Source organism: Jaculus jaculus, chromosome 4, assembly GCF_020740685.1.
Source record: "Jaculus jaculus isolate mJacJac1 chromosome 4, mJacJac1.mat.Y.cur, whole genome shotgun sequence".
Lineage (NCBI taxonomy): Eukaryota > Metazoa > Chordata > Mammalia > Rodentia > Dipodidae > Jaculus > Jaculus jaculus.
Genome location: NC_059105.1, coordinates 67,864,073 through 67,889,050, shown reverse-complemented (window position 1 = coordinate 67,889,050; position 24,978 = coordinate 67,864,073). Strand labels below are relative to the sequence as shown.

Here is a 24,978-nt window from a genome sequence, read left to right as displayed (position 1 = left end):
CTTCTGGCACGCAAGTGCATGGGGCAACACCACACACACACAAACACACGTGCCCTTGTGCAAAAACAACAAAATAACGTATACCAATAATTTAACTGAATGCTTATAAAATTCAAGTAATAAAATGGTTAATGTAATAAACCCAACCCCACACCACACATACACGTGCAAAAACAACAACAAAAAAATGTACAGCAGTAATTTAACTGAATGCTTACAAAATTCAAGAAATAAAATGGTTAGATGTAATAACAACCCCCCCCACACACACACACACGGAGTTTTGAAAACACAGACATCAGTACATTACTTTAAATTACTTGTTTGTGCTTAAAATGTGCTACAAAGAGCTCACCCATGATAGATCAGCAGGAAACATAAATTCTTTTATTGTCTTTTGGGAAAAGAATGACTTTCAGAGTCTTGAATAACACAGCTCTCTGGTTTTACACCTTCACATGGTACACAGTTCAGTCATGAGAAAGGAGTGAAAATGCCAATTTGGAGTTCTGTTGAGTCCAGTGGAATGGTTTCTGGAATTTTCCTTGAACCCACACTCGATGCATTTTCACTTGTTTTTTTCTATTAACTTGTAAGCGATGATCAACCAGATTTTGTTTCTCATCTAATCCGGCCTTGTAAAACATATGGTGGACTTCCCCTGTGAGACAAGAATGGTAGTCAGGGCTGGAGAGATGGCTTAGCAGTTAAGCGCTTGCCTGTGAAGCCTAAGGACCCCGGTTCGAGGCTCGGTTCCCCAGGTCCCACGTTAGCCAGATGCACAAGGGGGCGCACGCGTCTGGAGTTCGTTTGCAGAGGCTGGAAGCCCTGGCGCGCCCATTCTCTCTCTCCCCCTCTATCTGTCTTTCTCTCTGTGTCTGTCGCTCTCAAATAAAAAAAAAAAAAAGAATGGTAGTCAAAGACACAACAGGTGACTGAGGAGGGAGGAGGGTGAGGGACACTGGAATGATAGGATCACTGGCCATCCACATTTCATCTACACCAAGAAATCCTGTCCAATACAACAAAACAAAGGAAACCGTTTGTTCTACTTCCCCTATATAGGCCAAGAACAAACAGACGAACACCACCGATTGCATTATCAAATAAGGTTATCATGAACAAAAGTATTGTCTGCAGCTTTCAGCATTTTGAAATCTGCCTCCTTCCTGAGCATGTTGGCTTATGGTAACCCAAAATTACATAGCATAAAAATACTCATATAAACTGGGTGTGATGGTGCACGCCTTTAATCCCAGCACTCTGGAGGCAGAGGTAGGAGGATTGCTGTGAGTTCAAGGCCACCCTGAGAGTATATAGTGAATTCCAGGTCAGCCTGAGCTAGAGTGAGACCCTACCTAGAAAAACAAAAAACAAACAAAACAACAACAACAAAAAAAAACCTCATATAAGTTTGGGGAACTCCTTGAGTGCATGATTCATTTGATTCTGTCAGAATGCTGCTTTCTTTTTTAGGGTTTCTTTTCCTTTTCTTTTCTCAAGGTAGGGCCTTGCTCTAGCCTAGACCTACCTGGAATTCAAACACATGGTGATTCTCCTACCTTTGCCTCCCAAGTGCTGGGATTAAACGGGTGCATCACCAGGCTAGGCCCAGACTGGTTTCTTAAAATAAAAAACTGACTAGTAAAAAATTAACCTTCAGGGCTAGGTGTGGTGGTGCACACCTTTAATCCCAGAACTCAGGAGGTAGAGTTAGGAAGACCACTGAGTTCTAGGCCAGCCTGAGATTACATGGTGAATTCCAGGTCAGCCTGGGTAGAGTGAGACTCTACCTCAAAAGACCAATAATAATAATAAGAAGGCTTTGTAGACTGGAGAAATGGATTAGTGGTTAAGGTACTTACCTGCAAAACCCACATAAGCCAGATACACAAGGGGGCACACACATCTGGAATTTGTTTGCAGTGGCTGGAGGCCCTGGCGCACCCATTCTCCCTCTCTCTCTCTTTCTACCTGCCTATTTTTCTCTATCTCTCAAATAAAGAAAAATAAAATACTTAAAAACTAATAACTTTCTGTAGATGTATAGAATTCTCTCTCTACAAGTGACTCTCTAAGGCAGTTTTAACTGGAAAAAGGTAAAAAGAAAAAAAAGGCCCTATTCAAGCTTTTATGTAAAACAGTTACAAGCACCAAAGTATGAAGACACTTGGTGTTTAATGGAAATCTTGGGCCTCATGGGTGGCTTTGAATTTCTCCCTGAAGACAATTAACCAGAGAGAATCTCCACAGCTAATTATTCACCCCAGCAAATTAGCATACCTTTTGTAAAGAAGTAGGCTCTGGTTCCATCTCCTCGAACATAAAAATTTTCAGACAAACAATGCCCTGAAAAAAAGAAAGAAAAACTTGATATTCCTTTAATAAACAATAAACCCCCAAACAATTTGACACAATAAAATACAAACAAAGGATGCTTTAAAACACATGAAAAGGGCTGGAGAGATGGTTTAGCGGTTAAGGCATTTGCCTGCAAAGCCAAAGGATCCCAGTTCGATTCTCCAGGACCCACATAAGCCAGATGCACAAGGGGGCGCATGTGTCTGGAGTTCGTTTGCAGTGGCTGGAGGCCCTGGTGTGCCCATTCTCTCTCTCTCTCTCTCTCTCTCTGCTTCTTTCTCTCTTAAATAAATAAATAAATAAAAATTTAAAACACATGAAAATAACCTCAAACCCAATATACTATTACCTTTTTTAAAACGAAGTTGAGTTTTATCATATCTTCCATAATCCCGAAATAACAGCATTCCCCCAGGCTTCAACAACTTAGAGAGTCGGCTGACAACACCTTGCATCCTTTGAAAACAAAGTTAGATACCCTGTTTGTAGAAATGTTTGCACGTCAGATTTAACCTTCTTGATGGCAAAGTAAAAGAACCTCAATAAGCCAAAGAAATCTAAATGGTAAGACTTCCGGAAGATGGCGGCATGCTAGCCACACCAAAACAGCTGGGGATGGAAAGAAACAGAAACAGCAAAAAACACTCCCCTGTTGAAAAGTGAAGGTGTATAAGTTATCATCAACCACAGCAGAGAAGGAGGAGAGACCAAGATCTTCCAGAAAGGAGGACACCGGCCAGAATGCCACCAGGGCTAGCAGCCCCAATCCGCAAGCCCACCTGGCGGGCAGCACAGGCAGCAGGAGCAGGAACAAGGTGAGGGGCTTTTCCACTCATACCAGCCTCTTCATGAAGGCAAGAAACCTAAAAGGGAAGATACTACAGACCCGCTGAGCAGCTGCGGCATGACCTTGCTAAGTCTCCCATCCCCCAACCATCAGGACCATGAATGTCTGGAGAACTCATTCATGCCCAGCCACCCAGCACCAAGAGGGAGCAAGGTGGGCCCTCAACATTGGTGAGATTGGAAGCCATCCAAAAAGGTAACAGAGCCTACTTATACGAAGCCAGATACCTATGCCTGCACTGGAAGGGCTAATCTCTCTTTCCATGTCAGAAAAGGTTATGTATTACATTTGACTGATATATTCTTGGTTGGCTTTACACTTCTCCAATAAGCTGTATTTTGGTGTTGACTATTGTTGCCTTTGACAGTTCCTGATTTTTAGGGCCTTTGTCTTTTTCTTAAGTCACTATTGGGGGCAGGAACTGACTGGCCCCAGGCTAACTTAGAACCAATTTCAGACTAGAAATCACAACCTCCCAGTTGACAGGATTAAGGGTGTGGGGCAACACACACCCTTAGGGACTTTGGCTTTACGAGATTATCTATTTACTTTAAGCCCTATGTTTACATAAATACTCTGTGCTGGTTTTGATTGAATGTCTATATTGCTTAGTTGAATTTTAGAATTTGTCAGTAATTGGCTTCACCCAGTCTTGAACAGCAGGTAAGTTCAATACCGAGGGTCACTTCTGCTGTTTCTCTTGGAGTATAAAAGCTACACCTGACACCTTAAACTCTTACACTGAGGATACATAAAGTCAGATTTATATGGCTAAGAACACTTCAAATAATTAGAAAGCCCAAGATCAAATTAACTCAAGATGCAAAAATCTCTACATTATAATACAAGAAACACAAAGAATCAAAACAATACAATCCCACAAATAATTATAAATCCATCAAGATGACCACCACTGAGACTTCTTTAGATAAAATGCCTGACAAAGATTTAAAAAAAAAAAAAAGATTATATTTATTCTCAAAGAAATAAAAGAAGAAATTAAAGGAATCAAAGAAGAAAGCCAACTCCTGAAGGAATCCCAAGATAAAACAGGAAACCAACTTAATGAAATAAGTAGGTCAATAAAAAACATGAATAAGGAAATAGAATAATAATAATAATAATAATAATAAACCAATCAGAAATACTAGAAAAGAAAAACAGAGTAGGCCAAATAGAAAACTCTGTAGAAAGCCTCACCAGTAGAATAGATGAAGGAGAGGACAGAATATCTAAACTAGAAGACCAGGTGGCAGATTTAATACAGGCCAACAAAGAGAAAGACAAACTAATAGTAAGGCATGAATGGGAATTTCAAGACATTTAGGATACTATGAAGAGATCAAACATAAGAATGCAGAGCATAGCAGAAGGAAAAGAAATTCACTCCAAAGGCATAACCAGGTATTTTCAACAAAATCATAGAAGAAAACTTCCCCCAAGTAGGGAAAGTGATGCCAGTACTGATACAGGAAGCATATAGTGTGCCAAACAGACAAAATCAGGAAAGAACCTATCACTGTCATATTATAATTAAACTACAAAACACACAAAGCAAAAAATATATATTGAAAGCAGTTAGAGAGAAAAAGCAAGTCAATTACAAAGGCAAGCCAATCAGGATGACAGCAATTACTCAACACAAACTTTAAAAGCCAGAAGGGCTTGGAATAATGTATTCCAAGTTCGGAAAGATAACAACTGTCAACCTAGGTTACTTTATCCTTCAAAGCTATGCATTCAAATAGACAGAGAAATAAGGACATTCCACAACAAAAGCAAGCTAAAGGAATATATGAAGACCAACCAGCTCTACAGAAAATACTTGAAAGGATCCTCCATGCTGAAGAGAAAGAAAAGCACATACATAAGGAACCTGAAAAAAATAAACCATACTCAAATACTAGTTACTACAAGAGAGGAAAGATAAACCCAGAAGAACTACAAAACAAGAAAAATGGCAAAAAAAAAAATACACACCTTTAAATAATAACTCTTAATATCAACAGCCTCAATGCCCCATTGAGACACAGGTTTGAAGACTGGGATAAAAAGCAGGAGCCTTCCCCTTGGTTTCCCACCAGGAATTGATGGTAGGACCCTTTTGCTGAAGACTCTATATACTTGGGCTGCAAGGGCACTGAGAAATTTTGCTGGATCTGAGCTGATAACCTCTTCCATGTAGACCAGCTGACAGAAAGCTGGAAGAAGCCATTCTGCATGCAGTTCAATGGGAGAAAGAGAAATCACCAGTGAAGATACTCAACAGTGGGCACTGTAAGCCTTATAATTGCCCAGCTAGGCCAAATGAGCCAACAGGTACAACTGTGGCACATCTGTTATGGGGGAAACCAACTGCCCTCTAATTGGACTAGAGGCCTGCTCCATGGGATACTGAAAACTTAAAACAGGGGTAGTCATGAGCCCTAGGGGTGCAATGTCTGCTGTTGTCTGGCCAAATGTATATACTATGCTTATCAAACTGCCCAGTAAGCACTTTTGTTAATGCTCACACCCTTATATTAATGCTACTCTCACTTTTGGTTGAGAATCTTCTCTTTTCAGATGGCAGTGACCTTGGGATGACTCAGAAGGTATCATGGTGATGGAAAGAAATGACCGCAGTGCTCAGTACTGCAATATCTATATCATACCTTCCAAGCTAAGGGTCTAATGCAGAAGAGGTGGTGGAAAGAATGTAGGAGCCAAAGGAATGGCAGGACTCCATACAACATCATCCCTCTAGACACAAAATGGCCTGGATATCTACAGCTTCATAGTGCCTGACACTACCTGCATAAGACCATCATAAGAGGAGGAAAAGATCAAGACATCAAAAGTAAGACTGATTGAGATGGGGAGGGGGTATGATGGAGAGTGAAGTTTCCAAGGGGTAAATGAGGGGAGGGAGGGTATTACCATGGGGTATTTTTTATAATTATGGAAGTTGTTAATAAAAAAAATTTTTTTAAAAATATCACTGTCTCTCTAGGTAGTGTTTCTAACAATCTGTCAGTGCCACTATTTTCTGTCAGCTTGTGCTAAGTCGCTGTGGTGGTTTGAGTCAGGTGTCCCCCATAAACTTAGGAGTTCTGAATGCTAGGTTCCCAGCTGATGGTGATTTGGGAATTAACACCTCCTAGAGGGAGTGTATTGTTGGGGGTGGGCTCAGGGGTGTTCTAGCCAAGTTACCCTTGCCAGTGTTTGGCACACTCTCCTGTTCCTGGTGCTTATGTGGGCCAGGGGGTGATGTTTACCCTCTGCTCATGCCATCATTTACCCTGTCATCGCAGAGCATCCCCTCGGGCCTGTAAGCCAAAATAAACCTCTTTCACCCCTGCCCCCCAAAAGCAGGAGCCTTCAATCTGTTTCTTCCAAGAAACTCACCTTTCCACAAAAGATGGACACTATCTTAGGCTGAAAGGTTGGAAAATGGTGTTTCAAGCAAATGGGCCTAGAAAACAAGCAGTGGTTGCTATCCTAATATTGGACAGGGTAGACTTCAGACCAACATTAGTTAGGAAGGATAAGGAAGATCACTTTTTACTGATTTAAGGAATACTCCAACAGGAAGACATTACAATCCTAAAGATAATATGCCCCTAACATGGGGGAGTGGTCCCAATTTCATCAAACCAACAGTATTAGAACTAAGGTCACAGATAACACCAACCACAGTTGTAGTGGGTAACTTCAATACTCCACTCTCATCAATTGACAGGTCATCCCAGCAGATGAACAGAGAGACATGTGGATTAAATGAAGTCATAGAACAAAAGGACCAAACAGATATCTATAAAACATTTCACTCAAATGCTGCAGAATACACATTCTTTTCAACAGCACATGGAATATACTCTAAAATAGACCATATACTAGGACACAAAGCAAATCTTAACAAATACAAAAAAACTGAAATAATTCCCTTCACTCTTATCTGATCACAGTGTGATTAAACTATAAATCAATAACAAGAAAAGCTATAGAGCATATACAAAATCATGGAAACTAAATAATACATTACTAAATGATGAATGGGTTAATGATGAAATCAAGAAGGAAATAAAAAAATTCATAGAATCAAATGATAATGAGAACACAACATACCAAAAACTTTAGGATATAATGAAGGCTGTCCTAAGAGGGAAACTTATAGCTTCAAGTGCCTATATTAAGAAATTACAAAGGTCACAAGGAAACAACTTAATGCTTCATCTTAAGGCCTTGGAAAAAGAAGAACAAGGCAAACCAAAAATCAATAGATAGGAAGAAATAATGATTAGGGCAGAAATTAATGAAATAGAAACCAAAAAAAAAAAAAATTCTAAAGAATCAATGAAATAAGGAGTTGGCTCTTTGAAAAGATAAACAATATTGATAAGCCCTTAGCAAACCTAACCAAAAGAAAGACAGAAGAGATACAAATTAATAAAATTAGAGATGAAAAAGGCACCATCACAACAGATTCCAGAGAAACTCAAAAAATCATAGGGACATACTATAAGAACATGTATGGTACTATGTTTGAAAATTTGAAAGAAATGGATGATTTTCTTGATTTAGATGACCTACTTAAATTAAATCAAGATGAGATTAATCATTTAAATAGACTTATAACAAGCATGGAGATCCAAGCAGTTATAAAAAGTCTCCCAACTGAAAAAAGTCCAGGCCCAGATGGATTCACTGGCGAATTTTATCAGATCATAGTGGAAGAGCTAACACCAATACTTCTTAAGCTTTTCCATAAAATAGAAAAGGAAGAAATACTACTAAACTCCTCTACAAAGCCAACATCACCCTATGCCAAAACCAGATGAAGATAGAACAAAGAAAAGAATATTACATACCAAAATATCCCTCATGAACATAGATGTATAAATTCTGAACAAAATATTGGCAAACAGAATACAAAAATATATCAGAAAGCTCATTCACCCTGACCAAGTAGGTTGTATCCCAGAGATGCAGGGATGGTTCAACATATGCAAATCGAAAATATAATATACCATATAAATGGATTGAAGGACAAAAATCACATGATCATCTCAATAGATGCAGAAAAAGCATTTGACAACATCCAACATCCCTTCATGATAAAAGTCCTACAAGACTGAATAGAAGGAACGTATCTCAACACAATAAAAGCCATTTATGACAAACCTACAGGCAACATAATACTACATGTAGAAAAATGAAATTTCTCCACTAAAATCAGGAACAAGACAAGGGTGTCCAGTATTCCCACATTTATTTACTATAGTAGGGAAGTCTTAACCATAGTAATAAGGCAAGAGACACACATAAAAGGGATACAAATTAGAAAGGAAGAGATCAAGTTATCATTATTTGCAGATGATATTATTCTATACATAAGGGACCCTGAAGACTCTACCCACAAACTGTTAGTGCTGATAAACACTTATAGCAATGCATCAGGATATAAAATAAACACACAGAAATCGGTAGTCTTTCTATATGCTAACAATAAACACACAGAGGATGAAATCAGAGAACTCCCATTCACAATTGCATCAAAAAAAAAAGTACCTTGGAATAAACCTAACCAAGGAAGTGAAGGATCTCTACAATGAAAACTTTAGAATACTCAGGCTAGAAATTGCAGAAGACACTAGGAAATGGAAAGACATCCCTTGTTCTTGGACAGGAAGAATTAATATCGTGAACATGGCAATCTTAACCAAAAGCAATCTACACATTTAGTGCAATTCCCATCAAAATTCCAATGGCATTCTTCATGGAAATAGAAAAAACAATCCAAAAATTCATTTGGAAGCACACACACACACACAAAACTTCAAATATCTAAAACAATTTTGAACAACAAAAATAAGGCTGGTGGTATCACCATACCTGATTTTAACCTACTACAGAGCCATAGTGACAAAAACAGCATGGTACTGGCACAAAAACAGACATGTAGATCAATGGAGCAGAATAGAGGACCCAGATGTAAGTCCAGGTAGCTATAGCCAACTAATCTTCAACCGAAATGCCAAAAATACTCATTGGAGGGTGGGGAGTGGTGGTGCACACCTTTAATCCCTGCACTTGGGAGGCAGAGGTAAGAGGATCGCAGTGAGTCTGAGGCCACCCTGAGACTATGTAGTGAATTCCAGGTCAGCTTAGGCTAGAGCAACACCCTACCTAAAGACAAACAAACAAACAAAAATGCTCACTGAAGAAAAGACAGCCTCTTCAACAAAATGGTGCTGGGGAAACTGGTTATCTATATGTAAAAGAATGAAAATAGATCATTATCTTTCTCCATGCATAAGAATCAAGTCCAAATGGATCAAAGACCTTAATATCACACCTGAAACTCTGAAACTGCTAGAGAGAAAAGTAGGGGAAACCCTTCAACATATTGGTCTTGGCAAAGACTTTCTGAATATAACCCCAATTGCTCAGCCAATAAAACTACAGATTAACCACTAGGACCTCATGAAATTACAAGGATTTTTGTATGGCAAAGGACACTGTGAATAAAGCAAAGAGGCAATCTACAGAACGTGAAAAAATCTTTGCCAGCTATACATCTGAGAGAGGATTAATACCCAGGATATACAAAGAACTCAAAAAACTAAATAAAAACTCAAACAACCCAATTAGAAAATGGGCTATGGAACTAAATAGAGTTCTCAAAATAAGAAATACAGATGGCACATGTTGCAGTCCGGTTCGCATTGCTGGTAGAAATCACCCAACCAAAAGTAGCTTCTGGGAAAAGGAGGTTTATTTTGGCTTACAGGCTTGAGGGGAAGCTTCACGATGGCAGGGGAAAACAATGGCATGAGCAGAGGGTGGACATCACCCCCTGGCCAACATAAGATGGACCACAGCAACAGGAGGGGGTGCCAAACACTGGCATGGGGAAACTGGCTATAAAGCCCATAAGCCCGCCCCCAACAATACACTCCCTCCAGGAGGCATTAATTCCCAAATATCCATCAGCTGGGAACCTAGCATTCAGAACACCTAAGTTTATGGGGGACACCTGAATCAAACCACCACATTCCGCCCCTGGCCCCCATAAACTGATATCCATACATGATGTAAAATACAATGCATTCATCTCATTTTAAAAGTTCCCATCATTTTTATCAATCACAACGATGTTCATACATTCCCATAGTCTAAGATCTTTTAACTGAGCCATAATACCAAAAAATAACCTCAAAAAACCCATAATGGCACAGAATAAAAATTCACACTGCAAAAGATGGCATTGGGCATAGCAAAGAAATATTCAACCAATACAAGATTTAAAAGAACCAGGGAAAATATCAAACTCTGTAGCTTCAAGTCCAGCAACTCTAGCCAGTGACAAATCTTCAAGTCCGATAATTCTAACCAGCAACAAGTCTCTGGTATTCCAATTCTGCCCCTCCAGCTAGGCTACTCACAGTCCTGGGAAACTTCATCGGGGCGGCAGCTCCTCGGCAGCCATCTCATGGTCCCGGCATCTCCACTGGGTCTCCACTGCAAGCCACGGTTCATCCTCATGGCCCCATGGGGTCTCTATGCAGGCAACCAGCAAACCTGCTTCACACTGCCCATGGCCATTTCCAAAACACAAGACCATGTTGCAAACTCAATGACCCTCTTTCCAGCATTTCTTATACCCCACTCCTAGTACCACTTTACTGTTGCAGTCCGGTTCGCATTGCTGGTAGAAATCACCCAACCAAGAGTAGCTTCTGGGAAAAGGAGGTTTATTTTGGCTTACAGGCTCGAGGGGAAGCTTCATGATGGCATGAGCAGAGGGTGGACATCACCCCCTGGCCAACATAAGATGGACCACAGCAACAGGAGGGTGTGCCAAACACTGGCATGGGGAAACTGGCTATAAAGCCCATAAGCCCGCCCCCAACAATACACTCCCTCCAGGAGGCATTAATTCCCAAATATCCATCAGCTGGGAACCTAGCATTCAGAACACCTAAGTTTATGGGGGACACCTGACTCAAACCACCACAGCACATAAACATTTAAAAAAATGTTTTATATAACTAGCCATCAGGGAAATGCAAATTAAAACTACATTGAGATTCCATCTCACTCCTGTCAGATGGCTACCATCATGAAAACAACCATAAATGCTGGTGAGGATGCAAAAAAGAGGAATCTTGCTGGGCGTGGTGGAGCATGCCTTTAATCCCAGCACTCAGGAGGCAGAGGTAGGAGGATCACTGTGAGTTCAAGGCCACCCTGTGACTACAGAGTTAATTCCAGGTCAGCCTGGACCACAGTGAGACCCTACCTCGAAAAACCAAAAAAATAAAAAAGGAATCCTTCTACCCTGTTGGTGGGAATGCAATCTGGTCTAGCCATTGTGGAAATCAGTGTGGAAGTTCCCGAGACAGCTAAAAATAGATTTACCATATAACCCAGCTATAGCACTCCTAGGTATATATCCTAAGGACTCCTCTTACTACTTCAGAAATCCTTGCTCAAACATGTTTATTGCTGCTCTATTCACAATAGCTGGGAAATGGAACCAGCCTCAATGTCCCTCACCTGATGAGTACATAATGAAGATGTGGCACATTTATACAATGGAGTTCTTCTCAGTGGTGAAGAAATATGAAATTATGAAATTTGCAGGAAAATGGATGGGTCTGGAAAGGATTATACTTAGTGAGGTAACCCAGGTCCAGAAAGCCAAACATCACATGTTGTCTCTCACATATGGACCCTAGCTACAAATGACTGGACTTCTATGTGAATTGGAATAAAACTCAGTAACAGAGGCCAGTAAGCTAGAAGGAGGATAGAAAGGGAATAGAAAGGGAGAGAGGGGGGACTAAAGAGGATGCTATTGTATATATGTAAATAGATGTACAGATTAATGGGGGTGGAAAGGCTTAAGTGAGGTCAGGGGAAGGGATTGAGTAAAGGAAAGGTGGGGGAGGGCTAATCAAAATCTAAGAGGGTATGAATAAGTCATATGGAAACCTACTTTTTTAGATAATGGAACACCCAGAAACCATAGATTGTTACTAGAAAATTTTTCAGTGCCAGGGATGGGATACCTTCCAGTGAGTTGTTAGCTAGGGAGGTCACTGATACCCTCAAAACATCACAGGCCATTGCCAAGGCTCTTGGTTTCCTATCAGGAATAGATGAGATGGTGTAGCAGCCTGGTTCACATTGCTGTTAGAAATCACCCAACCAAGAGCAGCTTCTGGGAAAAAAGAGATTTATTTTGGCTTACAGGCTCGAGGGGAAGCTCCACGATGGCAGGGGAAAACGATGGCATGAGCAGAGGGTGGACATCACCCCCTGGCCAACATAAGGTGGGACACAGCAACAGGAGGGTGTTCCAAACACTGGCATGGGGAACCTGGCTATAAAGACCTTAAGCCCGCCCCCAACAATACACTCCCTCCAGGAGGCATTAATTCCCAAATCTCCATCAACTGGGAACCTAGCATTCAGAACACCTAAGTTTATGGGGGACACCTGAATCAAACCACCGCAGATGGTAAGACCCTATTGCTGAAGACTCCACATACTTGGGCTACAAAGTCACTGAGAAATCCTGTAGGAACTGAGCTGAAAACCTCCTCCATGTAGACCAGGTGATAGAAAACTGGAAAAAGCTATGTTGCATGTAGATCAAGGGGGAGAGAGAGAAATCACCAGTGAAGATACTCAACAGTGGACACTGCATGCCTTAAAATTGGCCAGCTAGACCAAATGAACCAACAGGTGCAATAATGGCATGTCTGTTATGGGGGAAACCAACCACCCTCTAATTGGACTGGAGGCCTGCTCCATGGGAGAGAATACATTCCTGATAATGAAAATCTACGATGGGGTAGTCATGAGCCCTAGGGGTGTGATGTTGCTGGTGTCTGGCTAAATGTATATACTATGCTCATCAAACTGCCCAGTAAATACTCCTTTTAATGTTCACACTCATATTAATGCTACTCTCACTTTTGGTTAAAGAAGCTTCTCTTTTCAGATGGCAGTGACCTTGGGATGACTCAGAAGGCCTCTTGGTGGTGAGAAGAAGTGACAAGGGAGTGCTTGGCACTGAAATATCTCTATCACAACTTTCAAGGTTTAGGGTCCATTGTGGAAGAGGTGGCGGAAAGAATGTAAGAGCCAAAGGAAGGATAGGACTCCTTACAACGTGTTCCTCCAGACACAAAATGGCTCACAGTGCCTGACACTACCTACACAAGACCATCATAATAGGAGGAAAAGATCATGACATCAAAATAAAAGAGAGACTGATTGAGAAGGGGAAGGTTTAGGATGGAGAGTGGAGTTTCAAAGGGGGAAAGTAGGGGAAGAAGGGAGTTACCATGGATTATTGCCTATAATTATGGAAGTTGTCAATAAAAAGTAAAATTTTAAAAACAACAACAACAAAAAGAAACCTAAATCATAAATGTAATAGCAACAAAAAGTATTTTATGTAAAAAGAAAAAAAAAAGGCATCAACTTGTGAAATGGACACTTCAGAAGTCTAGCAGTTTCCAGAAGTCCATAATTACAGTGGGAATTTCACAGAGATTGATGTATGATGTCAAAGCTGATCTGCAAAATCACAAATATTAAGCTGGGTGTGGTGGTGCATGCCTGTAATCCCAGTACTCTGGATGCCGAGGTCGCTGGATCACGGGTTCTAGACCACGGGTTCTAGGTCAATGTGGGCTACAGAGGAAATACCAGGACAGACTCAGCTATACAGTTAAGACCCTGAATCAATGAAAGAAAGAAACAAACCCACAAATGTTTCCTGATATTGGCACTTAAGTAAGGTGCTTCTGAGAGAAAAAAAAAAATGGTGAAGCTACTTCCTTTTTCCTGAAAAACAGAAACTGTGGCAGAGCCATGCCCAAATATACAACATCTTCACAGAGATAGATTGTCTTTCTTCTAAGTTAGCTCATCTCCATCTGAGTTCTTTAGTTCAAAGACACCTGTGTCACTTACCTCATGAAGGAGAGATTTTTCTTTTCTCCCACTATCCTTTCCATGTGGTTAGCAAATTCCCTTTTTCTCCTTTTATCTTTTGAGATTTTCTTTCCCATTATTAACTGCTTAGTACAACCCCCAATCTCCTCACACCCCTTCTTGTCAATCTTCCTGCATACTACCAATGAGCTACTTGGCTGAAAACAAGGGCTTGGGCTGGAGGGACTGTTTAGTGGTTAAGGTGCCTGCCAGCAAATACAAAGGACCCAGGTTAGATTCCCCAGAACGCACATAAAGGCAGATGCAAAAGGTAGCAATGCATCTGGAATTCATTTGCAGTGAGTGGCCAGAGGTCCTGACACACCCATTCTGTATCTTTCTCTTCTCTATCTCTCTCTGCTTGCAAGTAAATCAATACAAATATTAAAAACAAAACACACCTGGAAAGTATTATACTAAGTCAGGTAACCCAGGCCCAGAAAGCCATGCGCCACATGTTCTCCCTCATATGGGGATCCTAGCTACAGATGACTGGGCTTCTGTGTGAGAATGAAAATACTTAGTAGCAGAGGCCAGTAAGTTGAAAAGGAGACATAAAGGGTGGAGAAAGGAAGGGAGGAGGATACTTAATAGGTTGATATTGTATATATGTAATTACAATGATTGTAATGGGGAGGTAATATGATTGAGAATGGAATTTCAAACGGGAAAGTGTGGGGGTGGGGAGGGAGGGAATTACCATGGGATATATTTTATAATCATGGAAAATGTTAATAAAAATTTAAAAAATAAAAATATGCAAAAAAAAAAAAAACACAAGGGTTGGGTGGAGAGATGGCTTAGCAGTTAAGGCGCTTGCCTGCAGCAAAGCCTACGGACTCAGGTTTGACTCCTCAGAACCCACATAAGCCAGATGTACAAGGTGACACGGGGTCACACGTAAGCACAAGGGGCACGCATCTGGAGCTTGGTTGCAATGGCTAAGGCCTTGCCATGCCAATTCTCTCTTACTGTCTCTCTCTAAAACAAACAAAAAAAGAAAAAGAAAGAAGGAAAGAGAGAAAGAAAGAAAGAAACCCTCAAAGGTTTTGTTAAAGTTTCATTATTTTAATCCATAGGGCACCATTTCACTTTTTTTTTTTTTTTCAAGATAGGGTCTCACTGTAGCCCAGGCTGACCTGGAATTCACTATGGAGTCTCAGGGTGGCCTCGAACTCACGGCAATCCTCCTACCTCTGCCTCCCGAGTGCTGCGATTAAAGGTGTGCACTACCAAGCCCGGCTACCATTTTACTTTTTATTAGGGGCCTTAAGAGCCTCTATTACTGACCCCAATGAATCCTTCCAACAAATTTTCCACTGTTTCTCACCTGATGGCATCTCTTCTAGCCAAACGCTGATGCGCTGGCTCTGTGGCCTGTGCCCTTGTTTACATGGTTACCTCGTAAAGAATCCTCTACTCCTTACTCTCTGCCTCTTTAGACTGTAGTCCTGCCCCAATTCCCAGACCAATACTTGGAAGCTCTTGTTTTCTTCCTGTTACTATTTATTCTATGAAAATGGCAGTAAATACTACATCTTCAGACTGTTCTTAATTTTGTGCTTCTGGTTATATGGCCTATCTGTAATTATGGATCAGGGACTGAAAAGGTCTGGATCTCCTACCAATGCAGAGTGAGTGGCATGAGCTACCTACAGAGCTTGACCGAGAAGGACTCATGCCAACCAGAGTACAGACTTGATTACCAGTGTCTGCCAGAGGAGGAAACGCACAGCCTATATTTTAAGTCTTTGCCTCTGGTTTCTTGTTCTTTTTTTTTTTTTTTAACTTTCTTTTCTTTCTTCCTTTTTTCTTTTTGAGGTAGGGTGTCATTCTAGCACAGGCTGACCTGGAATTGACTATGTAGTTTCAGGGTGGCCTTGAACTCACAGCGATCCTCCTACCTCTGCCTCCCGAGAGCTGGGATTAAAGGCATATATATGCCACCATGCCTGGCCGTTATTTTTATTTCTTATTTTTGAGTTCAGGCCTTAACTGCAGCTCAGGATGGTCTTGAACTTGTATCAGTCCTTCTGCCTCAGCCTTCATAGGTCAGACAATCTGTGATTCCTTCTAATTAAAATACCTGATGAAAGCCAGACATGGTGGTGAAAAACCAAAAAATAAAAAACAAAACACCTGATGAGTGAAGCAGTGAGATGAAAGCTAGATCATGTCATGCTGTGAAGGAAGGAAATAATGAGAAAAAAAAAAAAAAAGAAAATAGGGGAGATATATAACAGAAAGAGGTGACATGACTAGGTAAAAAGTTCTTTTGTTTTGTTTTGTGTTTTGTTCTTTTTTGAGGTAGGGTCTCACTCTAGCTCAGGCTGACGTGGAATTCACTGTGTAGTCTCAGGGTGGCCTTGAACTTACGGTGATCTTCCTACTTCTGCCTCCCAAGTGCTGGGATTAAAGGCATGTGCCACCACACCCGGCTAAAAAGTTATTTTTAAAACTTGAAACAGAGCTGGGCATGGTGGTGGACTTGGGAGGCAGAAGTAGGAGGATAGCTGGAAGTTTAAGGCCACCCTGAGACTACATAGTGATTTCCAGGCCAGCCTGGACTATAGTGAGACCCTACCTCAAAAAAAACAAAAAGCAAAAACAAAACCTGGAACATAAGCTGGGGTTATATTCAGTGGTAGAACACTTGCTTCACATGTGTAAGGCCCTGGGTTTTATTCCCGGGGGAAAAAAAAATAAATGTAAGAAAGTGAAAAGTATTTTTCCTTGTTTATTACAGGTAATTTTCATACTGTGCTTATATCCTTGGGTTCTTCAATGAAAAAAAAAAACACAAACATAAGCCTTACAATACACACTTTCAGGGTTTATTTTGTAAGTACCGAGCAAAATATCTGGAATTATTAGCAAAACAAGGATGAAATGAAAACTCAGGACTAGAGAGGTGGCTCAGCAGGAAAGTGTGCTTCCTGCCCAAGCATGGGCGCCCGAGGGAGTCTGAGACTGCCCAAGTTCTAATCTCCAGATCCCACGTAAAAGGTGCACGTGTAACCACGGTCACAGCAGAGACCAGAGACTCTTAGGAGTCCTGCAAGCTTTGGAATCAGTAAAGAGAGACTGTGGTTCAAAACAAGAGCAGGAGGAAAAGCCATAGCACTTCAGGTGAGCCATCCCACCACAGGTGAGCCCACGAGGTGCCAAAAGGGCACATACTGGTGCACAGACCACACATATACACAAACACACACACATACACACGCGCGTGCGTGCGTGCGCGCACGCAGCACATTGTACACACAAGCAAAAATGTTTTAAGTACAGAAAAAAATAAAAAAGAAGTGCTTCAAAATGCCAGATCCTTCTGCAAACCCCTTCCTGCAGCTACGGTGTATTGTCTGTGCTCGTGGCTGGGGGACCGACGCTCTTGCTCCTGTCTGTTCAGGCTGCGTGCAGTTCCTGAGACCTGCAGTGGGGGCTGGGCGGGGAATGACGTGAACAAGACAAGAATGTGATACAGTCTCTTCCCTTTCTTTCTCCTACACTGGCTCACTGCTGTCCTTCCTATCTTTCTGCGGAGTGAGAGGAAAAGAGACATAAGCACTCTATGCCTGGATATTGGAGTGTATAGGGGGAAGAACATTAGATTTCTTTTGTAGCCTCCAATTTATTTCCATTTAAGCTAGAACCCCCAGACTCAGGGTGTAGCTGAATTACTGCCATGTCTTTGTATTTACATTTTACAAGCTGCTAATAAGCTATGTTTCTAGAACATTTTGGAGGCAAATCCATAACTATAGTCCCAAATGATCCTAAAGCCACTACTGGATTATTTCTCTACTATGGATGTTCTTCTAGTCATTCATATTTTTAATTTAAAAAATTTGAGGCAGAGGATCTCATTTTTGTCCAGATTGTTCTCAAACCTCAAGAGCTCAGGTGGTCCTTTTGTTTTAACCTTCTGAGTAGATGGGGCTACAGGTGTGCATACGGCACCCAGCTCGCTCACCTTCTGTTTGTTTAGATTACTTCAATGTAGGTTAAAAAAAAAATGGCACTGTCATAATACATCAGAATTTATTTTGTAATAAACAGAATGAAAATCCAGAGAATAAAAGCAATCTTCCCAAGATAACTGCTTCCCCTTCTCATTAACATTAAATTCAAATCACGAGAAAATACATTATCTAATTTCAGATAGTCTTTTTGCAGTCTTATTTAGAATTTATACATTTCCTGTTAAGAGTACCAAATAGGAAATCTAGCTCTTATCCACCTACAGTATCCTTTTAACTATTCATATAAGGAAATAAAATACATCAATGACATCTTTCTACTAGTACTCTGATAATGCCAACAGATTAACAGGTTTGCGGAAAATAACTGTTATAGAAGCTGAGAGGAAAAAAATGGCTTTATGGAACCTGATATACTTACCAAGTGTAAATATAACTTTCTTTTGAATTAATTTGGAAATCTAATTTGCTCCCCTTAAGTAATTAGGTGCTCGTCTTTGAGAACTAAAAAGACTGTAAAGGTCCTAGAGACTTCATAACTGCAAAGAAAGGAGCACGTGGTGACTGCAATTTTGGGGGAAAGAGGCGTATTCAGAAAGGAAGGGGTGTGGATCCCAACCTGTGTCTCCTACTTGCGGGGCTATGCAAAGCCAGGCTCGAGAAACCTTATGAGAAAGAGCAAGTGCTACTGGGCACGGTGGGACGCACCTGTAACTCCAGGGCTTGGACAGCAGAGGCAAGAGGGTTTCTGAGAGCTTGAGGTCAGCCAGGGACACATAGTGAGTTTAAGGCTAGTGTGGGCCATACGGAGAGACCTTGTCTCAAAAGTGACATGCCTGGCATTATGCCCAAGGCTTCGGGGCTGATCCCTAGCACTACAAAAGTAAGTACATCCATAAAACACTTCCATATTTATAAATGATGGCTCCTCGCCTATCTTAGATCATAAAGGCTCAAACCACTATAACCTCTATTCCTTAGTGGGCTTCTTATAAAATAATTTTTAAAACCTATCATCAGACCTGTGTGAAGCCACACAGAACCACAGCTACCTCTTCCCGAACATTCAAGAAGATGCTAAATCAAAGATGTTTGTTTCTGATCACCAAGTACACTTTGCCTCCTGGGAGTCTATTTAGGCTGCTCTGAATTTGTAATTTCCTTGAAGCCCTGTCACTTTTAATAGGTATGTGTCTTGCCAGAGTATGCTCGCTTCATCCTGACAGTGACAGAAAGCTTGCTAATGAAGCAGTCTGACCAGTTTCTTTCTAAGGGTGTGAAGAAAGGAAACACTGCATTTAAAAGGTTGCACATTATACATAACGTAGCTCGCTAAATAATAAATTTGGGAGTTGTCAGTTGTGCCTTGAGAGTTCTAAAACCCACCGCTGATAAAGGAGCTGTACACGTTTGCTTTGCCCTTTTGTCTTCATTTACCTGTCAGGATGAATAGAAGAGAGCACAAAGACGAGGAGAATGACGTCCAGGATCCCATCTGGAAAAGGGTAGGGCAAGCCGTCCTCGCACACGTCATGAACAAAGGCGTAGCACTGGGCTGCTCGGAAGGAAGAATGTGACTGCCGTGAGGAAGGAACAAAAAGCAGGAAGAGGAGTTAGCTGACTTCCCAAGTTTTTTTTTTTTTTTAATTATTTATTTATTTATTTGAGAGCGACAGACACAGAGAGAAAGACAGATAGAGGGAGAGAGAGAGAATGGGCGCGCCAGGGCTTCCAGCCTCTGCAAACGAACTCCAGACGCATGCGCCCCCTTGTGCATCTGGCTAACGTGGGACCTGGGGAACGGAGCCTCGAACCGGGGTCCTTAGGCTTCACAGGCAAGCTCTTAACCGCTAAGCCATCTCTCCAGCCCTTCCCAAGTTTTTTTAAGGAAAAAAAAAATTCTTACAAAACAAAATTCTTAACATCAAAATAGAAGAAACTAGTTGGAGAGATGGGATTTGGTGGAGGAGGGGCTCAGGGGGGGCAACAGGGAAGGCTGGTAGAAGAGGATTTTTGATTATGGTATATTGTCTACATTTATGGGAGTTGTCAATATAAAGTTAAAAAAATTCTTTTATTCCCCGAAGCTTTCTTCTCTGTAAACCTGAATGCACTTCATTTCCAGTTCCTTATTCTGCTAGGTTGTTTTAAGCTGACTTAAAATAAAAAGGGGTTGGAGAGATGGCTTAGCAGGTTAAGCGCTTGCCTGTGAAGCCTAAGGACCTCGGTTCGAGGCTCGATTTCCCAGGACCCACGTTAGCCAGATGCACAAGGGGGCGCACGCATCTGGAGTTCATTTTCAGTGGCTGGAGGCCCTGGCGTGCCCATTCTTTCTCTCTCTCTCTCTCTCTGTCTGCCTGTCGCTCTCAAAGAAACAAATAAAAATAAACAAAAATAATTTTAAAAAATTAAGCCTAGCACTTGGATGTGACAGCAGATCTTCTTCCTAGTCCCCTTTTCCAAGTAGCAGTGGCGTGGCTTCTACGTCTGCCGGAGCTCACCCTGTGTTCTTCCCGAAGTCCTGAGACAGTCCCTCACATCTCCCGCTGCGTTCTCCCTGTCATCTTTGCCTTAAGGTACTACTAGCTGCCACTGTATATTCAAAATTAGATAATGGTGATGATTATACAAGTCTGTAAATACACTAAAAGCTACTGAGTTGTACACTCCAAAGTGGAATGGTATGTGAACTACTTTTCAAGAAGGTTATTTTTAAAATTGCGTTAAGTAACACCATACACAATTTGCAGCATCAACATCAGAGAGGAAGGCATCAACACATTTACACTGATTCATCCGAGAAATGTGATTACAGGCGTATTATTTTTCTTTCTCTTCAGGCTTTTTATTATTATTTTAGGAAATGTCTACAATATATAATCTTATTAGAAATGAAGTTTATCTGTTTTTTACACATATTTTAAAACCTTTTATTTTTTTTATTTTTATTATTTATTTGAGAGAGGAAAACAAAGAGGAAGAGGCAGGTAGAGAGATTGGGCATGTCAGAGCCTCCAGCCACTACAAATGAACTCCAGATGTGTGTACCACCTTGCACATCTGGTTTATGTATTTACTGAGGAATCAAACCTGGGTCCTTAGGCTTCATAGGCAAGTGCCTTAACCACTAAGCAATCTCTCTAGCCCTCTCACACATTTTTGTTAGCACAATATTTTTCCCTTTTCCATTTCCCGAACTTGTCTTTTAATTCTAAGGTAAGCTAGCTAACATTCAGGGATTTGTGTAACGAGCCCAGGTTCCCACTGTTTTCCTTATAGTCTAGGACATTTTAGATTCATATTAATTAATTATCTTCTCAGAATTTCTTTTTTTAATATTTTTATTTATTTATTTATTTATTTGACAGAGAAAGAAGGAGAGAGAGAGAAAATGGGGCACCAGGGCCTCCAGCCACTGAAAATGAACTCCAGACACGTGCACCCCCTTGTGCATCTGGCTAACATGGGTCCTGGAGAATTAAACCTGGGTCCTTTGGCTTTGTAGGCAAATACCTTAATAGCTAAGCGATCCCTTCAGCCCTCTCAGAATTTCTTGTTTCAAAAATGTTAATTTAGGGCTGAAGAGATGGCTTAGTGGTTAAGGCATTTGCCTGCAAGGCCTAAGGACCCACGTTCAATTCCTCAGTAACCACATAAAGCTAGAAGCACAAGGTGGTACATGAGTCTGGAGTCTGTTTGCAATGGTTAGAAGCCCTAGAGTGCCTATTCTCTCTCTGTGTCTTTCTTTGTCTCTCTCAAATATATAAATAAAACATTAAAAAAACATAATTTTTTAAAAGTTAATTTAATGAATACTTACTGTATGTTAGATTGTGTGTTAGGCATGAGAAACACAGATGTTAATGACACCTTCTTGTAGGGTTTAATTAAAATTTTCAGTTTCAGGCTGGAGAAATGGCTTGGTGGTTAAGTGCTTGCCTGTGAAGCCTAAGGACCCTGGTTCGAGGCTTGATTCCCTAGTACCCACGTAAGCCAGATGCACAAGGTGGTGCATGCATCTGGAGTTCGTTTGAAGTGGCTGGAGGCCCTGGTGTGCCCTCTCTCACTCACTCTCTCTCACTCTGCCTCTTGCTCTCTCTCTGTCTGTTGCTTCAAATAAATAAAAATAAACCACAAAAAATGTTCAGTTTGGGGCTGGGAAGTTGTTTACCCGTACAGTAATTATGATTACTTTTTTTTTTCTTTTTGGTTTTTTGAGGTAGGGTCTCTCTCTAGCTCAGGCTGACCTGGAATTCACTCTATAGTCTCAGGGTGGCCTCAAACTCACTGCAATCCTCTTACCTCTGCCTCCTGAGTGCTGGGATTAAAGGTGTGTACCACCACACTTGGCTATGACTACTTTTAATTGGGTTCCTTTGAACTTAAACAATTCATGACAATTCAAGTGTATATATATGTATAGTATATAAATATGTATGTATAGTCTGAACTTTGTAAGTTGGTACCCTTCTGGCCACCCTTGGGTGCTGATGGCCTTGCTAGGTCTACTTGTCCCTTGAGATTACTTCTCATTTTGAAACAACCTCTCTTGTTTTATGGCAAGTAATAAGTTTGGCATCAGGTGATACAATTTCCAGAAATTGCAAAATCTTACTTAAAAATCATCACATTTAATCCAGAAACATTTCACAAGAAATAATTAAAAAGCAAATCAATTAGAACTTTATATACCTCCCTTAAAAGAAACTATAGGACATACCTTTATAAGTTCCACAGCACCAGAGGCAAAATCACAGCAATAGAGGAAGGATTCTGGAATGTTCCTATGAAAATGGAAGAAAGATTTAACTCTAGGGTCTGGATATGTTCAAATTAGAGAAGCAAAGATATTGTAGGCGTGATTTGTTGATATTTCTTTAAGAGAATCTTAGAGGACACTGGCTTGTCTTTTCTTCATTTTCCACACTGTTTCTTTCCTATCTTGGCACGTGGGTGCCTTTGGGCCACTTTGGAACCAGCACTGTCTCAAAGGTATCATCACAGGGTAGCTCTTAAACCCCTGTCCTGGTTTAAGGTCCCTCATCACTTGGGCTTGGGCCTGCTTGCCTTGTTTCTTATCACAAAGGCCACATTCCTGTCCTCCACCTTCCTCCTTTCTTTTCTACCTTGGTCAGCATGTCCTGAAGCTGCTCTTAGCCGGGCTGAGTTCTACCTTTCTCCAGTGATGCTCAGACCTGCGTCCCTTCACTCTCCCTCCTTTCTGTGCAACTCATTTGGCTTATAGGCCTTCATGATATAAGCTCTGATGTCATCATGGGCAGAAAGACATTTATGTTAATAATGATATATATAAACAACCTTTAAAATTTTTATTTTATTTATTTGAGAGAAAGAGAGAGAGAGAGAGAGAGAATGGGCCTTCATTTGCTGCAAATGATCTCCAGATGCATGTGTCACCTTGTGTATCTGGCTTACATGGGCACTGCAGAATCGAACCTAGGTCCTTTAGCTTTATAGGCAAGCATGTTAACCACTAAACCACTAATCCATTTCTCCAGCCCTAAACAACCTTTTCTTTTCTTTCTTTCTTTTTCTTTTTCTTTCTTTCTTTCTTTCTTTCTTTTTTTTTGAGGCAGAGACTCATTTGAATTCAGGCTGAACTGGGACTCACTCTCTATCTGTAGCCCAAGCTTGTCTTAGATTCATCATGATATGCCTACCTCTGGCTCCTGGATGGCTGGGATTAAAGGAATGAACCACTCTTCCTAGCAATACTACTTCTAAAAACCATTAAACACGAATATACTAATTCTTAGCTGTCTTTTCATGTTCATGTCAAACATTTATTAAACCTCGTCTATTTACCAGGGATGAGAATATGAGGCAGTAAAATGAATCTGTCTAAACAGTTTAAGAGCAGGGATTCTGGAAACAAGTAGACTGGTGCTGCAATCCTAGATTTGTCACTTATTTGTGGGTTCTAAGTAAATTTGTTGTTTTGTTTACAGTATGTTAATAATATGAACTCATTTATTTTATTTACTTGAGAGAGAGGGAGAAAGAGAGAGAAAAGAGGGAAGAGAGAGAGAGAAAGAATGGGCAGGCCAGGGCCCCTAAGCCATTGCAAATGAACTCCAGACTCATGTACCACCTTGCACATCTGGCTTTACCTGGTGTAGTGATTTGATTCAGGTGCCTCCATAAACTTAGGTGTTCTGAATGCTAGGTTCCCAGCTAATGGAGATTTAGGAACTAATGCCTCCTGGAGTGTATTGTTGGGAGCAGGCTTATGGGCATTATAGCCAGTGTCCCCTTGCCAGTGTTTGGCACACTCTCCTGTTCCTGTTGCCCACTTTGACGTTAGCCAGGAAGTGATGTCCACCCTCTGCTCATGACATTGTTTTCCCTGCCATCGTGGAGCATCTCCTTGAGCCTGTAAGCCAAAATAAACCTTTTTTCCCACAAGCTGCTCATTGCTTTTGCCAGCAATGAGAACATGACTGCAACAGTAATGTTGGTACTGAGAGTGGCGTAGCTGCTAGACACAACTGTGTGGCTTTGGCCTTTTGGAGCTCATTTTCAAGAGGAATGTGGAAGGAGTTGAAACCTTGGCCTAAGAGATGCCTTGTAGTGCTGTAAATACAGCTTGATAGACTATTCTGGTCAGAGCTGAAAGACCTGGATGCAGTAAGAACTATGGACTGTGAGGTTGGGCTTATGAGGATAAGAAAGAGCTTTGCTTGGACTGGGCTAGCAGTTTGTGTGAGAAGCTTGCTGTTATGCCCATGTCCTGAGAAGTTGTGCAGGGTTGCTTTGCATAGAAATGAACTGGTG

At 41.1% G+C, this 24,978-nt stretch overlaps 1 protein-coding gene across 4 annotated transcripts in view; it reads right to left on the bottom strand.

Annotated features, from left to right (window-relative positions):
• Positions 1-365: 365 nt before the first annotated feature.
• Mettl8 (methyltransferase 8, methylcytidine) overlaps positions 366-24,978 on the bottom strand; it is a 135,534-nt gene continuing 110,921 nt past the window's right edge. For 2 of the 4 annotated variants that reach the window (XM_004660241.2, XM_045147910.1), the window contains exons 6-10: positions 22,904-22,967; positions 19,621-19,760; positions 2,711-2,817; positions 2,284-2,349; positions 366-661 (exon numbers count right to left, since the gene is read on the bottom strand). In XM_004660241.2, coding sequence (XP_004660298.2) covers positions 471-661; positions 2,284-2,349; positions 2,711-2,817; positions 19,621-19,760; positions 22,904-22,967 — 568 coding nt within the window. In that variant the 3' untranslated portion in view covers positions 366-470. Of the gene's footprint in view, positions 662-2,283; positions 2,350-2,710; positions 2,818-17,523; positions 17,646-19,620; positions 19,761-22,903; positions 22,968-24,978 lie in introns of those variants that run through there. The other 2 variants (XR_006636818.1, XM_045147911.1) reach the window with 2 other exon arrangements.